Here is a 16,199-nt window from a genome sequence, read left to right as displayed (position 1 = left end):
ATATTTTATTTCATTTAAAATTTGATTTGCTTAGTTAAAAAAATATTAATAAGAAAATCTATTTTTAAGAAAATATATAATAAGAAATCAGCTTATTTCTAAATGCTCTAACACAAATCTTGTTCTGGTCGGTATTTTTTTCAAAATTTCAGTAAGATTCATGGTGAATAAAAAAAATTAGCGCTTTGTTTTCTTTAACGCCAATATTGAACAATTTTTTTGTTTTTTTCCCCACCTCGTAGGCCAAAGAGAAACCCAGTTTCCATGACAACGGCCGCCTTTCTCTCTAGTGCTAATTTGAAATTTGAACGGAAGTATAATTCGCTTTGAAAATTTAAAGGCACTTAGGAATGTAGAGACAAAAATTCGTGTAATTATGTGACATTAAAAATGAAAATGAGCAATATAGAACATGGAAATCAAAACAGAAGCATAGATATTGATAAAAAGTTTTAATCCTAACAGAAAATACATACTATTTCTTTTGTTCGGTAGAATGCAATTAAAACACGGACCTAGAAAATTTTCACCAGCAGTAAATTTGGCGGAAAGCTATGCTGCTCAAGATTTTCGTAGTTACCGTTTATTTGTCACTGCTATTGCACTTTCTGTGAGCATAAAATGGATGTATCTCCTTATTTACTGAGAAATAGGTAATATAGATTTTAGAATGTTTAATTATTCATACAATGAATACAGTTTCCTAGAAGAAATTTAAAACTGACTCTTTCAGAACAGACAACAAAATTTGTAAAGATGGCATGACAGGAATGAAATATAATTGATGCAAATAAATACGAAAAGTTTACTTACCTGCAAAAGAAATAGACAATTTCAAAGACAACTTGCATGAGATGATAGCATGCTTCTACAGCAAAATCTTCCTTTAGTCAACAGTTACAAAATAAGTTATCGGTCACAGTTAAAGCTTGAGCCACTCATAATATGAAAGTTTGGTGCAATCGATTGCACCATGGGCGCATTTCTCGATCCTATTTACCAATTTATGGCTCAACCTAAATGAAACAATTTTTAATTTAACCAATTTATGGTGCAATTAGAAACTTTGCACCAAGTATTGGTTAAACATTTACCCAGTTTTTTTTACAGTGTAGGTTTTCTAACTTGGAAATAAATGTAGAAGCTACCAAAATAGCCCCTATATTCTATCGCCTTGAAAAATTTTGAAAATAGCTATTTGTATTCGTTTCAATTTAATTTATTTTAGTTGATTTACTCTCAATGTAGTTCAACATTTGTACTTTAAAAGAAAAAACGGAATTCATAATCCCTTAAAAATAATCACTTGCACTTGGCATAAGCCGCAAGGCTTATCTTTTGATAAATTTAGTTGTGTTGATATTACAAACCCACATTTATAGTTATAAAGCTAGTTAAAAAAATTTTATGTCTTTCAGTTCTTTTTTCACATTCACACACAATCCCATGATTTATAAAATAATCTTCGTCGCGACGATTTTCTTGATCTTTCCATATGTCTGCAATTTCATGTAAAAAAAATAGATTAATCTAAGAGGAAAAGTCTTTTTTTATTTATTACACCTAATTTATCAGTGCATTGAACTTTTTCCCAATTTAATAGATTCATAATCAAAGTAATTATGTTAAGAAAGTGAAAAGTAAAATAATTGGGAGATTTTTTGACAAAGAAAAAGAATGAAACGCATAAGTGTGTTTAAAACGTTCAAGTAATTTAAATGCTTATCCATTTTTCTTTTAAACCAGGTATTTTAATTACTAACTTAATAGATCAATTAGAATAATTGCAATAAAAACTAATTATTTAAAATTTAAAAATTACTAAATATTGATTAGTTTAACACTAGAATAGTACTTAACATTTCAATTTATTTGAAAATGAAATCATTCATTTTTTTTTTAAATGATTCATTTCTCAATATCTTGAAATTTTTCCTATTTTAATGGATTTGATTTCTTTAAAACATCACTAAATTAAAATAATATTAAACTTGTTTGTTTAGAAATGAAATAAAATTAATTCTTGAGTTTAAAATTTAATTATTTCCACAAAAAATATAAAATTTTGGTAAATACTTCTGAAAAAAACCCGATGTTTTGAAAATTAATTAACTAAACATGTTTACTTTCGTGGGTAAGAGAATAATATTTTTTGTTAAGAGGAGGATTCCGAATACAGAATCACATCCCGTATAATTCCGTTCATTTTCTGAATACAGAATGGCATAAGATTACTCAATTAGAAAAAATTATTATTTCATACTTTTAATTAGTGTAATTATGATTTATTATTAATTATAACTGAAAGCAATTTATTAGTGAATAGATTTTGTATGTTATAGATTTTATTTTTAAGAAATCCATACATTTTTAGTAATCATCATGTATTTATAATAATAACCGGTTTAACCTTGCTATTTTCCGGTAGAGATGTGGACCATGACTCGACATTCCCAATACTGATGTTTCCCTAATTTCCGAAAAATTTTAAGTTTCATGAAAAAAATAATTTATTGAATAGGAAAGCCGAGTAGATGATGCAGGTAAGCGACATTTTAGTAAATTTGATAAAATAAACTTTAAAGTTTATTTGTATTATATTTGTATTATATTTAAATTATATTAGGGGTCAAACAAGAAATATTTTCAAAATAACTAAATTATATTATATTTAAAATTTTGTGGACTTAGCGTCACTTTTCGAAAACCACTTCTGTTTATGTGGAATTCTACCCATATTACTTACATTTTCTGTATCTATTGCAGAATCCCCAGAAAGCCTAAATATTCACGAATGTTAAAGTGAAAATAAAGCTATAATTTTTTTATAGCGTGTTTTTAGAAGCTAAGAAGCGAAGGTCAACGTATGTGAACAGAGGTAATGAAGAGTTTAAAAAGATAAAAAATTGAACCTTCCCAGTATTTAATAATGCTTAGTTCCTGATGAAATGATTATTAGATTCTTTGTAATATAATCAAGATTTTCAGATTAAATCAATTTTAAATAAATATTCTTCTAAATTTCTATTTGACCATTAATGTAAAAACATTTATAAAGAATAATGGGAAAAATATCATTTCATGATAATTTTATTTTCAAATAACTAATAAAGAGCAATATCCTACATAGAGCAATGCCCTACAAAGGAGAATAATATATCTTGAACTCAGTTTTATTAAGAATTTTATAATACAGCATTATAACTCCAACTGTGTTATTCTGATGTAAGAATTATAAATCACTAGTTACGTCTTCTTTGAAATATCTTGCATTAGAAATGTATTACATTTTCTTCAGCTAAGTTAAGCTCTTCTGTTAAGTATTTTAATTTTTTTCTTCGTTGGAGTTAAATAAAGTAGTACTCAAAAGTGCTTATGTGTAATTAGGAGGTTTCAGTTATTTTCTCGTAAATATCTATTTCAATGAAACATAGCAGTTTATCGAAAGGAAATTTCCATTGAAATATTTTAAATTGAGTAATGCGTCACCTTACACTTAATAGAATTATAAAAATTGAATGTCAATGTTATATTTTTCAAAAATGTTAAGAAATAATTCTAGTAATAAAATAGCATGATTCTAGTAATAAATATATATATATATATATATATATATATATATATATATATATATATATATATATATATATATATATATTAGTTTTTATTACCAGAAGAGTGGTTTTTTTTTACCAGAAAGGTCATTGCCACACAGTACGCTAATTTTACCAGAATTCTTTTCTCCGTGTAGTTAATCTTTGAAAAAATGCTAAAATATGACCTTTTCTCTGAATTACTATTGCTAGAGATAATTAATTCTAGATTAGAGTAACTATTAATTTTTAAATATATAGTACGCTACTTTAAGGAAAAGCAACTCAAACTGCATTATTTAAAATTCGATGTTTTGAAATGGCTGAATTATCTCTAATCCAAAAAGAGGACATATCTTTTGAATTCATTTCTCTATAGTCCATCATAGTATTTTTTAAAATGTTTACTTTAAAAAAATTAATACATTTACAGCATTTTTGACACGTGAGAAGTTATTAAATCTAAGCTGCCAATTGTGTTATTCTAACGTAAGAATTATAAATCACTACTTATGGCTTCCTCGAAATATCTTACTTTAGAAATTTTTTAAATTTTCTTCAGTCAAGTTAGTAATTTTAGTTAGTAAAATATAAGTATTTTAATTTTTTTCTTCATGAGAGTTAAATATTAAGTAGTACTCAAAAATTAAGTTAAATCATCTATAGTAAAATTTAAAACAATGGCTTAAGCTTAACCAATCAGAAGATTCCATTTCGTTTTCCACTCATTCCACTTGAACAGTCTGTCGTAGAATGTTCTAAGGTCAACAGTGACCTTTTTCGTACTTTGAACTATCTCTATGCCAAGTTTCGTTGCATTCGGTCGAATAGTTTAGGAGTTTATAAGGGACACACAGACATAAACTTTTATATGCATAGAATACACGTACTTTCGTTACCTTTTCTTTCATCTATCATAAGCATTAGACAAAATAATTCAAACACATATGGAGCAAAAATTTTGTTAAAAGTTCATAAATATTATTATTAATACTAAATACCATTAATATTAAATTTTAATCATTATAAATCAAAGTATAAATTAGTATTTTTGTTAACATTTATTATTTTTAGCTTACATTAAGATATCTTACATTGCAATAGAAGCTAATAGTTCTTAAAGGAAATTGTGATCAATATTGACTTTGTACATTTAAAGTGCTTTTAGTATTCATATAGAATAAATTCACAACAGAAAAAAATTTATTTATGCTTTCGTCTTTCTAAGCTTTTCTATCATAGTCATAAGTATATTTAAATGCTATCATTTTATGAAATGAATGAAGTATCGTAAATTACTGTTAAATATTTCAAAAAAGATATGAAAAGTGTTCTACAAACATATTGATTTACTTATTTAAAAGCTTCATTCGCTTCAAATATATACAAAATGGAAATAGCAGTAGACATGTTTCCAGCGCTCTAAAATAGGTGCACATTTTCAAGACTTGCCAGACTTGAATCAGAAAAAATAAAAGTTATTTGAAGTGTAGAACTTAAAGTTGTCAACAAAAAATGGAAAAATAAAGGTACGAAACAAAATTTAAAAAAAATCATAGTTGCCAAAAGAGAAAAAAAACTGAACGAAAAAAACTATAGCGACCGAGACAGGCAAATCAGGGTAAAATGCATTTCCAAGCGCTATGGAGAGGTAGCAGAGAACTAATGGCATTAACAAGGAAAACAGCATATATTAAATATAACATACTAGGACATCAAGGTGAGCTGATTGATGTGACTGGGATGGAAATAACTTTAACATTGTCGAAATGGCATCAGTAATTTGGCATTTGGCAACATTGTATATTTTTGAATCGAATGAAATTTTTAATCAAGTACTACTTAACGGTTAAGTTTCTTGGAATTATTTACTTAATATTGCTTTCAATCATGAAATAAAGAAACTATTATCAAATATTGTAGGATATTAATTATAATAGATTATAAATTTTATAATATATTATCAATATCAAAAATAATCGATTATTAAATACTTTCTTGCAAATAGTGTCTAATATTTTGCAGGAGCTCTTCTCTGAAGTTAAAGTTGTAGAGCATTATGAAGAATAAATCGAAATTTTACTTTATGCCATATAGTTGGCCTAATGGCTTGTGATATAATTTCTTACTTAAAATTAAAAAATAACATTCATAATTTAAATTGTAGACTTAAAAAAAGTATTCTTCACATTTTATCACTAACCACATGAAATACATTACACAGGGTGTTTATAAATTCCCGGACAAATTTTGATGTTTAATAACTCATAAAATAATGAAGATATAAACAAACTTATGGCATTTATTGATGGAATAACTCATATATTTTCCCTTTCAGGTTTGAATATCTTTACTTTTGTAAATATCGTCTGCTTATTAATTGCATTTTTCTCTCTTTTGTTTTAGGTAACTATTGCAATGTTTACTTTTGATGTTCTATGTAGTACTTTTGTATGTGATGTTTTATTCGAGCGGATATTAAGGAGAATGCATACACCACAAGAGAAAGCACAGATTTTATGGTGGTTCATAGAAACGAAATCGATAGTGCAGGCACAGAGAAATTGCAAAGGAATTTGCCGTGCGACGAAAGGGGCACACGTGGAAGTTCATTGACAAGGGTCATGAAACTTTTTGAGTCTATCTAACCAATTATGTTATTAATTTTAATCTATCTTTATTATTTTATGAGTTATTAAACATCAAAATGGGTCCGGGACTTTATAAACACCCTGTATTTTAAATACAATAAGCGTTCATTGGAATTTCTCCAGTTGTTAATAATACAAAAATAATTATAAAATGGTAAATTCATAACCAATATTTATGCAGTTACGAATTTGTTTCACATAAAACCAGTGCAAAAAAAGAAAAAGAAACTATTCATTGTTGAAATAAAAAGTACAGGCTGAAAAATATAAAAGTCCTTTGCTTAAATAATCATGTTTCTCATTAAATCTTTTTGAGGAGAGAAAATACAACTATTTCCAGAAAAAAAATTCTTTTTTTTTATTTAAACAAAGCAAATAAAAAGTTTAATTTATTTAAATTGAATATCAGGAATGAAACTAATTCTGTGTTCGCAAAACTCTCCTTTGACGTCATATCATTAAATTCAAGAAATCGCACAATGCCCTACTTTTTTATAACAAAGGTTTAATATCTATTCCTGGTTTATTCTATAATTTGTTTTTATTTCTCACTTACTTTAAAATGTTATTGTCCATTTTTCTCATGAAAAACATTTTGTTATCATTTTGATATCCATTCTATTTTTGAACACTTATTTCGTGTAAGTACAACGAGTTAATTAAATATTGGATTAAATATTTAAAAAAATGCAAACATTAATCACAAAAATATACAAATATTTTTTACTCGAAATTAATTGCATTCAAAATTTATTTTTTAATCAATGAATGTTATTTTTAGTAGTTTCGAGATAAGAAAATGCAAAATTATAACTTTTTCATATTTTATTGCTCAAGGGATCTATGTACAATGACATTTACATTTCAATATTTGTCTTTAAAATTTAATGATGATCTAATGATTTACACGTTTTTCAATTAAAAATGTTTCAATGATTATGAAATTTAATGATTAAAAATAAAAAGTTCTTAAATTATTTTTACGTGTCTTTGAATAAGCGATTTTTTTGTGTGCAAAATTTACTTGCTTTTCGAAATATTTTGAGATATGGTGGGCTACGTAAAACTAAAAAACAAATTATGGTCTCCAAACTTTCAACTGATCTCCTGACTAAACTACTGGGGTACATTTTCCAGATTGCGTGGTCCTTTTCCACTTCTATTCAAAGAAATTTTATTGCTTTTTTATTCACTTTTATAACTAAAATTATCGTCTACGCTGATTAATAAGCATATTTAAGGTCAACTGCTTAAAAACTTAAGAATACTTAATACACTGCTGGACAATTGCTAAGGACGGATCACAAATTGCAATGTAGCATAACATTAGGCGAGACATGAGGCCTAGTAGAATAAAATATAGTTGCCACACTGTTCAGACATTAGAATAAAGAATATTCATTGTTCTGGAAAGTACAAAAGTTTTGAAACATCTGAAAGAAAAAAATGTTCATTTGATGCTGCGTACGGGAAAATGGAAGAATGCATCTAAATGTCAGTAGGCAACTTGAAGAAAGGTGTCAGTACGGCGCATGTCCACCGTGGAGTGTGATGCAACATTCTACACGTTGTTTCATACTTTGCACAACATTATCCAGCAGCTGTTGAGGCAATTTATCCCATTCCTCTGTCAGTGCACGGATGAGGGGGTTCTTGTTTGTCGGAGGATAGTTTCAACCAGCAAGTTGCCTCCCCAAAGCCTCAATGGGGTTTAGATCTGGAGAACGTGATGGCCATACGAGGCGTTGAATACCCTCGCTGTCTAGACAATCCTGAACAGCGAGGGTTCGATGACATGTTGCGTTGTCGTCCATAAAAACAAATTTATCACCGACAGCACAACGGAAAAGACGAACATGAGGAAGTAGAACTTCATCAATGTATCGTTGGCCCGTCATAGTCCCATTCGCAACCACATGTAGGCGCGTGTGGCCATTGATCATGATGCCGGCCCACACCATGACACTGCATGGTGGATATCAGTCCCTTTCCTGGATATTTTCTGGACGATAACCAGTACCACTGTCGCGCCAGATTAGTTGGCGTCTTCAATCCGATGACAGACTGAACCTACTCTCATCTGAGAATAGTACGCATGCCCAGTCCTGCTCAGTTCAATTGTGATGCTCACGACACCATTGCAAACGGGCAGTACGGTGCTGTCTGGTCAATGGGACACACACAACAGGTCTGCGGGCGTATAGTCCTCCTCCCCTCAAACGTCTGGCAACAGTTTTTCGGGAGTTCTGCTTTCCTGTGGCAGCAAGAAACTGATTTGCCACTTACTGAGCTGTAGTGCGCCTGTTCCTTTTTGCTTATAGGACGATGTATCTGTCTTCTGCAGGTGTCGTACTTCTAACACGACCTCCCCCGTGCCACCTACTACACATTCCAGTAGTTTTAAATGATTGCCACAGCCGTGAAACAACGCTGTGAGCGATGTCGAACTCCATGGCAACATCTGTTATTTTTCGCCCTTCTTCGATCTTTCCAATAATTCGGCCACGCTTGAAATCATCTAAGAGATATCGGGAAAACATGCCGAAACTTTCAAGTTCGTCAACTAAATCTTTCCTGTAAAACTTTGACTTGTAATAACAACTCTCCACACGCGTCAAAACCTTTAAAGCGCTTATCAGGGCTATCACGTGATGAACAGACGTGGAAAAAAATTTGCATACGCATACCTCTTCTTACTATATCCCGCACTTATTCTAATTTTCCTTATTTTGCTTCCTTTCATTTTGTGATTGCTATGGATGATAGTGTTATCCGTCCTTAGCAATTGTCCAGCAGTGTACTTGAAAACCTAATCATTAGATCAAAAGATATTTTATGCGTAACGTTGTTATTCATCTGTTTGCATTTTTTTATGCGATGTACAAAATGCATAGATATTCATAAGATTGGTTTCTAACGATGCACGTCAATTGTTAAAAAGAAAAACTAAATCGTCTTATAAGTTTGTTTTTAAAGATGAGGAAAGTTTCTAAGAGAAATATCTTCTGAGACTATTTTGATGTTAAACAAAAGTAAAAGTTATATTTTCATTGCTTTAAAGTTTTTTACTTATATAACTAAGAATGCTTAATAACGCTTTAAACACATTTTACTCTTATTTTGGTTAAAACAATAGAAAACGCTATCGGCTGAATTATTTTGATTCTTTATCGATTTTCTTCTTAAAACTTAAATAATTTTCTTAACTATCAGAACACAACCAAACTACATATACGAAACTTTTATTTAACTTTTTTTCATAATTGTAAATTTTAAAAATATGTGTTTTGTGTTTAAAATATTTTGAAACATAGAAACATTTTCTAAAGGAAATTATTTTAATTATTAATCGTAATAATGCATGTTAAAGTTAACGTTATTTGAATTTGATTATTCATTTTTCGGAAAGTAGCTTAATATAGTTTTCAACATGATAATTTAGTTGTCTATGATATTTTAGTTTTGTCAGTTCTAAATAATGATATAAGCTATAACATTTTTGGCATTGATTTTCTTATAAATTTCTGTAAAATGCTTTCTAATATTCTTGTTTTCGAAATTACTTTAAAAATAAATAAATTCTTTAAAGAGTTTCAGAATTAATCCCCCTTTAACATTAAAATTATTTTTTATTTTCCTTGAAACCGGTGTAGTTCTAAGTTTTTGGAAGTTAATTTATTTATAATTTCCAAATACTGCTTTGAAATTTCTATAATGCGATATTTTAATTTAAACAGTCCTTAAAATTAATTATCCTCGCCTTGCGAAGCAATTAACTATAAATTTTTAAATCTTCGAAACGCTTCACTTGAATAAAAGTGTTTGATCTAGTCCTAAAGAATTTTCAATTAAATTAATAGAGGAAACTGCAGATTTAGTGTAGAAAAGTTTCTAAAAATAACATTTTACTGCTTCCTTAAAATAGAACTTAGGCTATATTAATTTAAGATTTATCAAATATGTTTGAAAATAACTTGTCTTTGTTTTCCCTTATTTCTTTAGAAAATAATTCAAGTTTTGTCTAATTGTTCTTGCTGCTAATTTTTTTTTTCTGTTTCAGAATCTAATAATTAAGTGCATTATAAAATTGTATTAATATGATTTTATAGTGCGGAAAAAAGTAACACCATAATATTATTCGTATTCTTCTTTATTAAGATCTAATCTAAATAATTTGAGGTACTAATCACTAATATGCCAATTACTTAGTGCGAGTCACGGTGGCTTAGGGGATAGAGGGCTTACCTCCCATCGAGGGAACCTTGTTTGAATCCCAGTGATGGGCTAGCCGATATGAATACGCTCCCGGTGATGGTTGATAACAATTTTAGTTCCAGATTGCACCGATTACAGTGCTGTCACAAGACATCCTCAGTGATAGACGGATCATGAATTAGAGTAACTTTAACGTCCGGCTAACAGTGAGAGATTTCGGTGGTTTTCCTCTCCGTGTAACGCAAATGCAGAACAGTTCAATCAAAAGAATCCTACACGAAGGCAAATTTATCCCAATACTTTATCTAAAAGTTCCCTTGTCCTACTGGATTGGATTCAAAATTACAAGGCTACGGAGTTGAATATTGGTAGTCATAAACTTAGAATTGGGGCAGCTGTTCAACGACAGTTATAATAAAATAACTTTGTGCAAACTATATGTTGCATTTCGAATTTAAAATGTACATTAAGTTCGAAAAGAAATTAATGAGTGGTAGTATATAAAATATAATAATAATAAGACTCTGAGCCTATCAACTAATAAAACAGTAAACTAATATTATTAAATAAGACAGAAAATAAGAAAAAGCTCATTTAGAGAATAATTATAGTCTAAACAACCAGGGTATAGTAAAATCTATCGCGTGCATGGCTTTATTAGAACAACAAAACAACTTTTTAACTAATTATTCTTTCCTCTTTGATTAAAATAGACATTTTTTTAACTATCTGAAATTTTTACTCTAAAAATACTTTATTTCATAACATACTAACTATAATCAAAAAATAACATTTTCAGTAGTACATCATTAAATTGGATAAAATAATTTCATTTTAACTTTTAATTAGAACAAGAGTTTCAAAAATTCATTTTTAATCCATGTAAAATTGAGAAAAATATTTGTATTTCTATTTTCAAGCTTCGATAAATCTATGGCTATTACACAGTTGTTATTCGGTATAAACAAATCATTTTTTATACATATTTTATTATTGAACTTCTTTTATTCAGGAAAAATATGAAAGACGATAATTTTAAAGAGAAACGAGATCGATAAAGAACAAATAGAAATGCTCTAGGTTTATTTTTAGTTCAAAAAAACTTGTAGTAAACAAATATGATTATTTAAACTTTACACTTCCTAGAAATAACTCTTCTTTTAAAAACTATTCATTGTTAATAGGTATCATACTACAAAAATATTATTTCTCATAAGAGTTTTGTCGATGTTTTTTGTACACATAATTGAAAATCTGTTTTGTGTTTACTTTAGGAAAACTAAAATTTATATTGAAATGAAGTTTAGAATGCGAAGTATATATTAAATTTTTGGATTTTTTATTTTCCCAACATTTTTATCAAAACAGCATGTTGCCATTAGTTCTAAGAATAACATTTTCAAAATTATTTGTTTCTTATTGTAAAGACATTGCACAACAGTTTTAATTTTTCTTTGACGTTTCAATTGCGCAATCAAACAAGCAAATATATATGTCTTCGCTTTGAAGGAAATCCAAATGGAATTCGGTTTACAAAAGAATTTGCTAATGCGTAAGATTTCTTAAATATACCTAAAATATAACATAAAATTATAAAAACCAAAAAACTCATTGTTCTAAATAGATCAATATGCAATCAACACTAGTAGAACAATATCCGACTCTAAATTACAATAGATTTTAACTATTTCGTTTCGGAAAGGGGAAATTTCAGATCAAATTACGGTAAAAAGTACTGGCACAATGATGGTACTTTTTACTGTAAAATTCATTTTTAATGAAATATGTTTCGGAACAAAAAATCCGTAATTTTTATAGTAATAATTATCTTAAAATCATATAATCACTCTAATTAAATAAATATTACTATAAAAATTTCGGTATAATATTTTACGGTAAAAATAGTTTTTACGGTAAAATGGATTTTTGTATGATACTCGCAAAGTGCCAGCCAGTACCTTATATCTTAATTTGATCGAGAAATTTTTTTTACGGTGTTCTGGTGTAAAAATAACATTTTATGAAACTTCTTATTTATTTCATAGTCGATAAAACTTGAATGTTATCTTAAATGGCATGATAATAACTAAAATCTTCCGGAAATTTCAAAAAAAATTTTGAGAAAAGTTCTGAATTTTTTTAAAAATTTATTTTTATTTTTCAAATTATTTCGCGCTATTCCCTTCCTGTATCGCATTTTATCTGTTATCATCGTGACTAAAAAATGATCTTAAGATAATTGTGATGTTTGTATATTACTCTTAATTTGCCCCAGCCGTTTTATTTAAACACTGGATAACCGCTTTTCTTAAAAATCAAACAACTTCATTATGTCAACACATTATTTCTTTTTAAACTTGTTATATCAATATGAGTTGTATTTTATGCAGAACCCGATTCATATTACTATCAGCATTTTTTTCAGATATCTAGCAGGGAAAATGTCGCTAATTTGGAGATTTTTAAAAAGTTTAATAACTTTTAAAATATTTAAGTTATTTGTCTGTTCTAAAAACCTGATAAGTCTTCACGACAAGATAATATATATGGTTTAAAATCATAGCATTGCTTCGAGTAAGGCACTTAAACTATAGCTTTTTTATTTTTCTTGGCGACTGAGCTTCGAAAACGATGTTAATCAAATAATGTAAAACAATTACATTTACAATGAAACGGAGCTCTGATGTTGATTCGATTAGAAAAGTGTTGTTCACATCGTTGATGGAAGATAGAGATTGAGAACTCGATCATGACAGCTGATTAAACATATGGAGTTTACACGCATCAAGGATTAAATTAAATATGTCATGGCCGAAAACACACTCGTTGGTTCGGTCTGTAAGATTGAAGAAAAGAGTACCAGCTCAGGTGCTGTCCTCGTCATCTGACTGGGGTTAAGGTTTTGAGACATTTCTACCACGGCTGTTAATAGGTTAAGCTTTGAAGAATGTTTGGCAATGGTTGAATGATAAGTATACGATGAAATATTTCGAGAAATAGACAATCATTTCGGGAAGGAAATCGTATTGTAAATAGCCAAATGATAATATGTCGCACAGAGTTGTTGTCTTTTCTTACATTAACCTAACCAATGAACCTGCACCTTCATTTTAAATTAATAACATTTCATTCAATGAGAAATATTCTTCGAATAGTTTTTACGAAATCTAGCTGTCCTCTGATAAAAAATAATGCTGTAACTTTCGTCTAAATACTTTTTAATGCCTAATAACAGCTAAAAATCCGTTCTTTGTTTGAAGTAAAAAAAGTAAATAACCAATCAATTTAATCAATGATAAACAATAAAAAATCATGAACACAACTGAAACACATAAACCGAAATAACTAATAAACCTAAAATAATTAATTTTTAATTGTGATTTGTTGTTTTTTCCGGTGTATCTAGGTAATTGGGTTAAGTGAAACACGTTTTCAGAAATTCATCTCATCCAAATAAAGTCAAATTTTCATTAATATCACTCGGCAATATTACTAATTCGATACTAATTTATGATAGTTAAAATTTATCGCAATCAAGCAATTTACCTTACTAATCCTTTCGAAGAGGAGTCGTGAAAACCTTTTTACCACGGTACCTACAGGTGGTGGGCAATATAATAGCAACACTTCTATGCTATTGTATTTTTTCATATTTCTCAAGAAATACTTAAAGAATCATTTTATAACTTCAGAAGTGCTTCAATTGTGCTCTTTTTCATACTCATCAATGAAGTTTAAAGCTTTAAGAGGTGAGAGGGGTCAAAAATAAATTACAAACGGAAAATAATGTTTTTGGACACCCTATGCCAAAAAATGTAGCAATAACTTTGTAACTTGTATCAATTATTTCGGTTATTATGTGCAATAATTGCTCAAAATTTCATGAACCTATAATTTAAATATTTGTATACATGTGGATAGTTTTGTAAAAAACTAACCTTTTTGTCTCCCGTTTTTTTTGCAATAACTTTAAAAATATTCATTAAAATTAAACAAAACTTTTAGAGCAATTTAAAATTAATTACAAAATTATTGCTTTAAAATTTGAGAAAATTCGTCTAAAATTGCACAAGATATGAGTAATTAAAGTATTTCGTTTATACTGCGCATGCGCGGGAAAAATTTTAAATTTTACGTCGTATTTGGCATCTAATTTTACTATTGTTCGATTTGAATATCTTAAAAATTCAAAACGTTTCAAGCAATAAAAAGTTTCAAGTAATTAAAAAGTACAAAAACTACTTAGATAATTGCTTAAAACTTTTTGAATTTTTAAGATATTCAAATCTGTATTTTTTTCATTAGTTGCCAAATACGATTCTTAACAAATTTAAGAAAAAAATTGAAGTTTTTCCGGTGCAATAAAAGAACCATTACTTATATCTTGCGCAATTTATCTATATGCCATGTAATGTATGCCATCCACGGTAATCATTGAACTGACCTTATTTAGAAAATAGAAACAATTAAATATTAAATAACGTGTAATGAATTACTTTTTGATTAACTAGAGCTGTGAACAAATAATCATCACTGATATTATTTTTTAGTTATTTGAAAAAATAGAATCCCCCAGAGTTTAATTTATGACAGTGGCTAATGATATACGAATGAAAAAAAGTCATTTTCCTAATGTCTCCATCGAATGGACTGAGTGAAATTATAGAACAACTTCTAAATTTTGTAAGCTAAAATTATTTCTTGCAACGCAGTATTAATTTCCAAAAAAAAAAGGCTCACAGACCTTCTGTGGAGTTATGCATGGAGAAAAAACAATTCTGGTGTAATTACTGTAATTTTTGGTAATAACATTTCTGGAAACTATAGTTCTTAGGAAAACCAAAATATACGGAATTTAAACCATTCATTTCATAATTTTTCCGTTCATATGGTAACGTTTTCTGGAAATTCCAGCTTTCGAATATGGTTCCTTGTGTTACACATTTAGTAAAAAATACAAAACTAAAAAGCAAATCTAACCAAATAAATGGTTTCTTGCTCTGCTCTGGAATAACATGGTAAAATTGCCAAATTTTGCCACATTTACCATATTTTGGCCTATATTATGAATTTATATTTTATTGTTAGTTTCTCCAAAATCATAACCGGAGCATTTCAATAATAATTACGGAGTTTTTTTCACACCAACTCTTCCTGTTATTTTTATAGATACTAGAACATTATAGATAGTGGAATCTTGCTTTTCAATTAGCATAAAGGCCCTAATAGCTCTAAAGTAAGTCGTTAAAATTCCGCAAGTCTATTACGGACGAACAGATATTCACAATTAGCATCAATTAATTCCCAAAGTCATTTAGTTGAAACATAAAATGCAATAATGAAATCATTTGCTTAGAGTGAAATTAAATAGATTAGTGAATAAATCACATTTGATTAAAACTCTTATAATCGTGTATACTAAATAAATAAAAATGTCGGTTCGTCACGAATAGCTTCACAGTTAAGGAAAATGCTCAGTCCCGACGGTTTCAAATTTATTTTATTAGTCTGATCTTTCCACTTCGAAAATTTTAAATAATTATTAATTTTCTGAATAGTTCAATGAACTAAGCAGAAGTAGTTTAATGAATATATTCATTATTTTTCAATTGTTTCAACCTGCATTTTATATCCGAATTTTAATTGAATATAACTTTCAATGCGATTTATTTTTCAAAACTTCGTTATTAAATAAAATCAATGATTTCGTTTACTGTTATCTATTTTTTTCCTTAATAAA

At 28.4% G+C, this 16,199-nt stretch overlaps 1 protein-coding gene across 1 annotated transcript in view; it reads right to left on the bottom strand.

Moving 5' to 3' along the window:
* Window positions 1–10,511, bottom strand: part of Fuca (alpha-L-fucosidase) — a 74,718-nt gene extending 64,207 nt beyond the window's left edge. The window contains exon 1 of the mRNA XM_087168075.1: window positions 10,490–10,511. Coding sequence (XP_087024201.1) covers window positions 10,490–10,496 — 7 coding nt within the window. The 5' untranslated portion in view covers window positions 10,497–10,511. The remainder of the gene's footprint in view (window positions 1–10,489) is intronic.
* Window positions 10,512–16,199: the final 5,688 nt, after the last annotated feature.

This window comes from Parasteatoda tepidariorum, chromosome 7 (assembly GCF_982258835.1).
Source record: "Parasteatoda tepidariorum strain Cologne lab strain chromosome 7, Ptep-v5.0, whole genome shotgun sequence".
Taxonomy (NCBI): domain Eukaryota; kingdom Metazoa; phylum Arthropoda; class Arachnida; order Araneae; family Theridiidae; genus Parasteatoda; species Parasteatoda tepidariorum.
The sequence above is the reverse complement of the archived record's forward strand: the minus strand, read 5'-3'. Positions and strand labels throughout refer to the sequence as shown.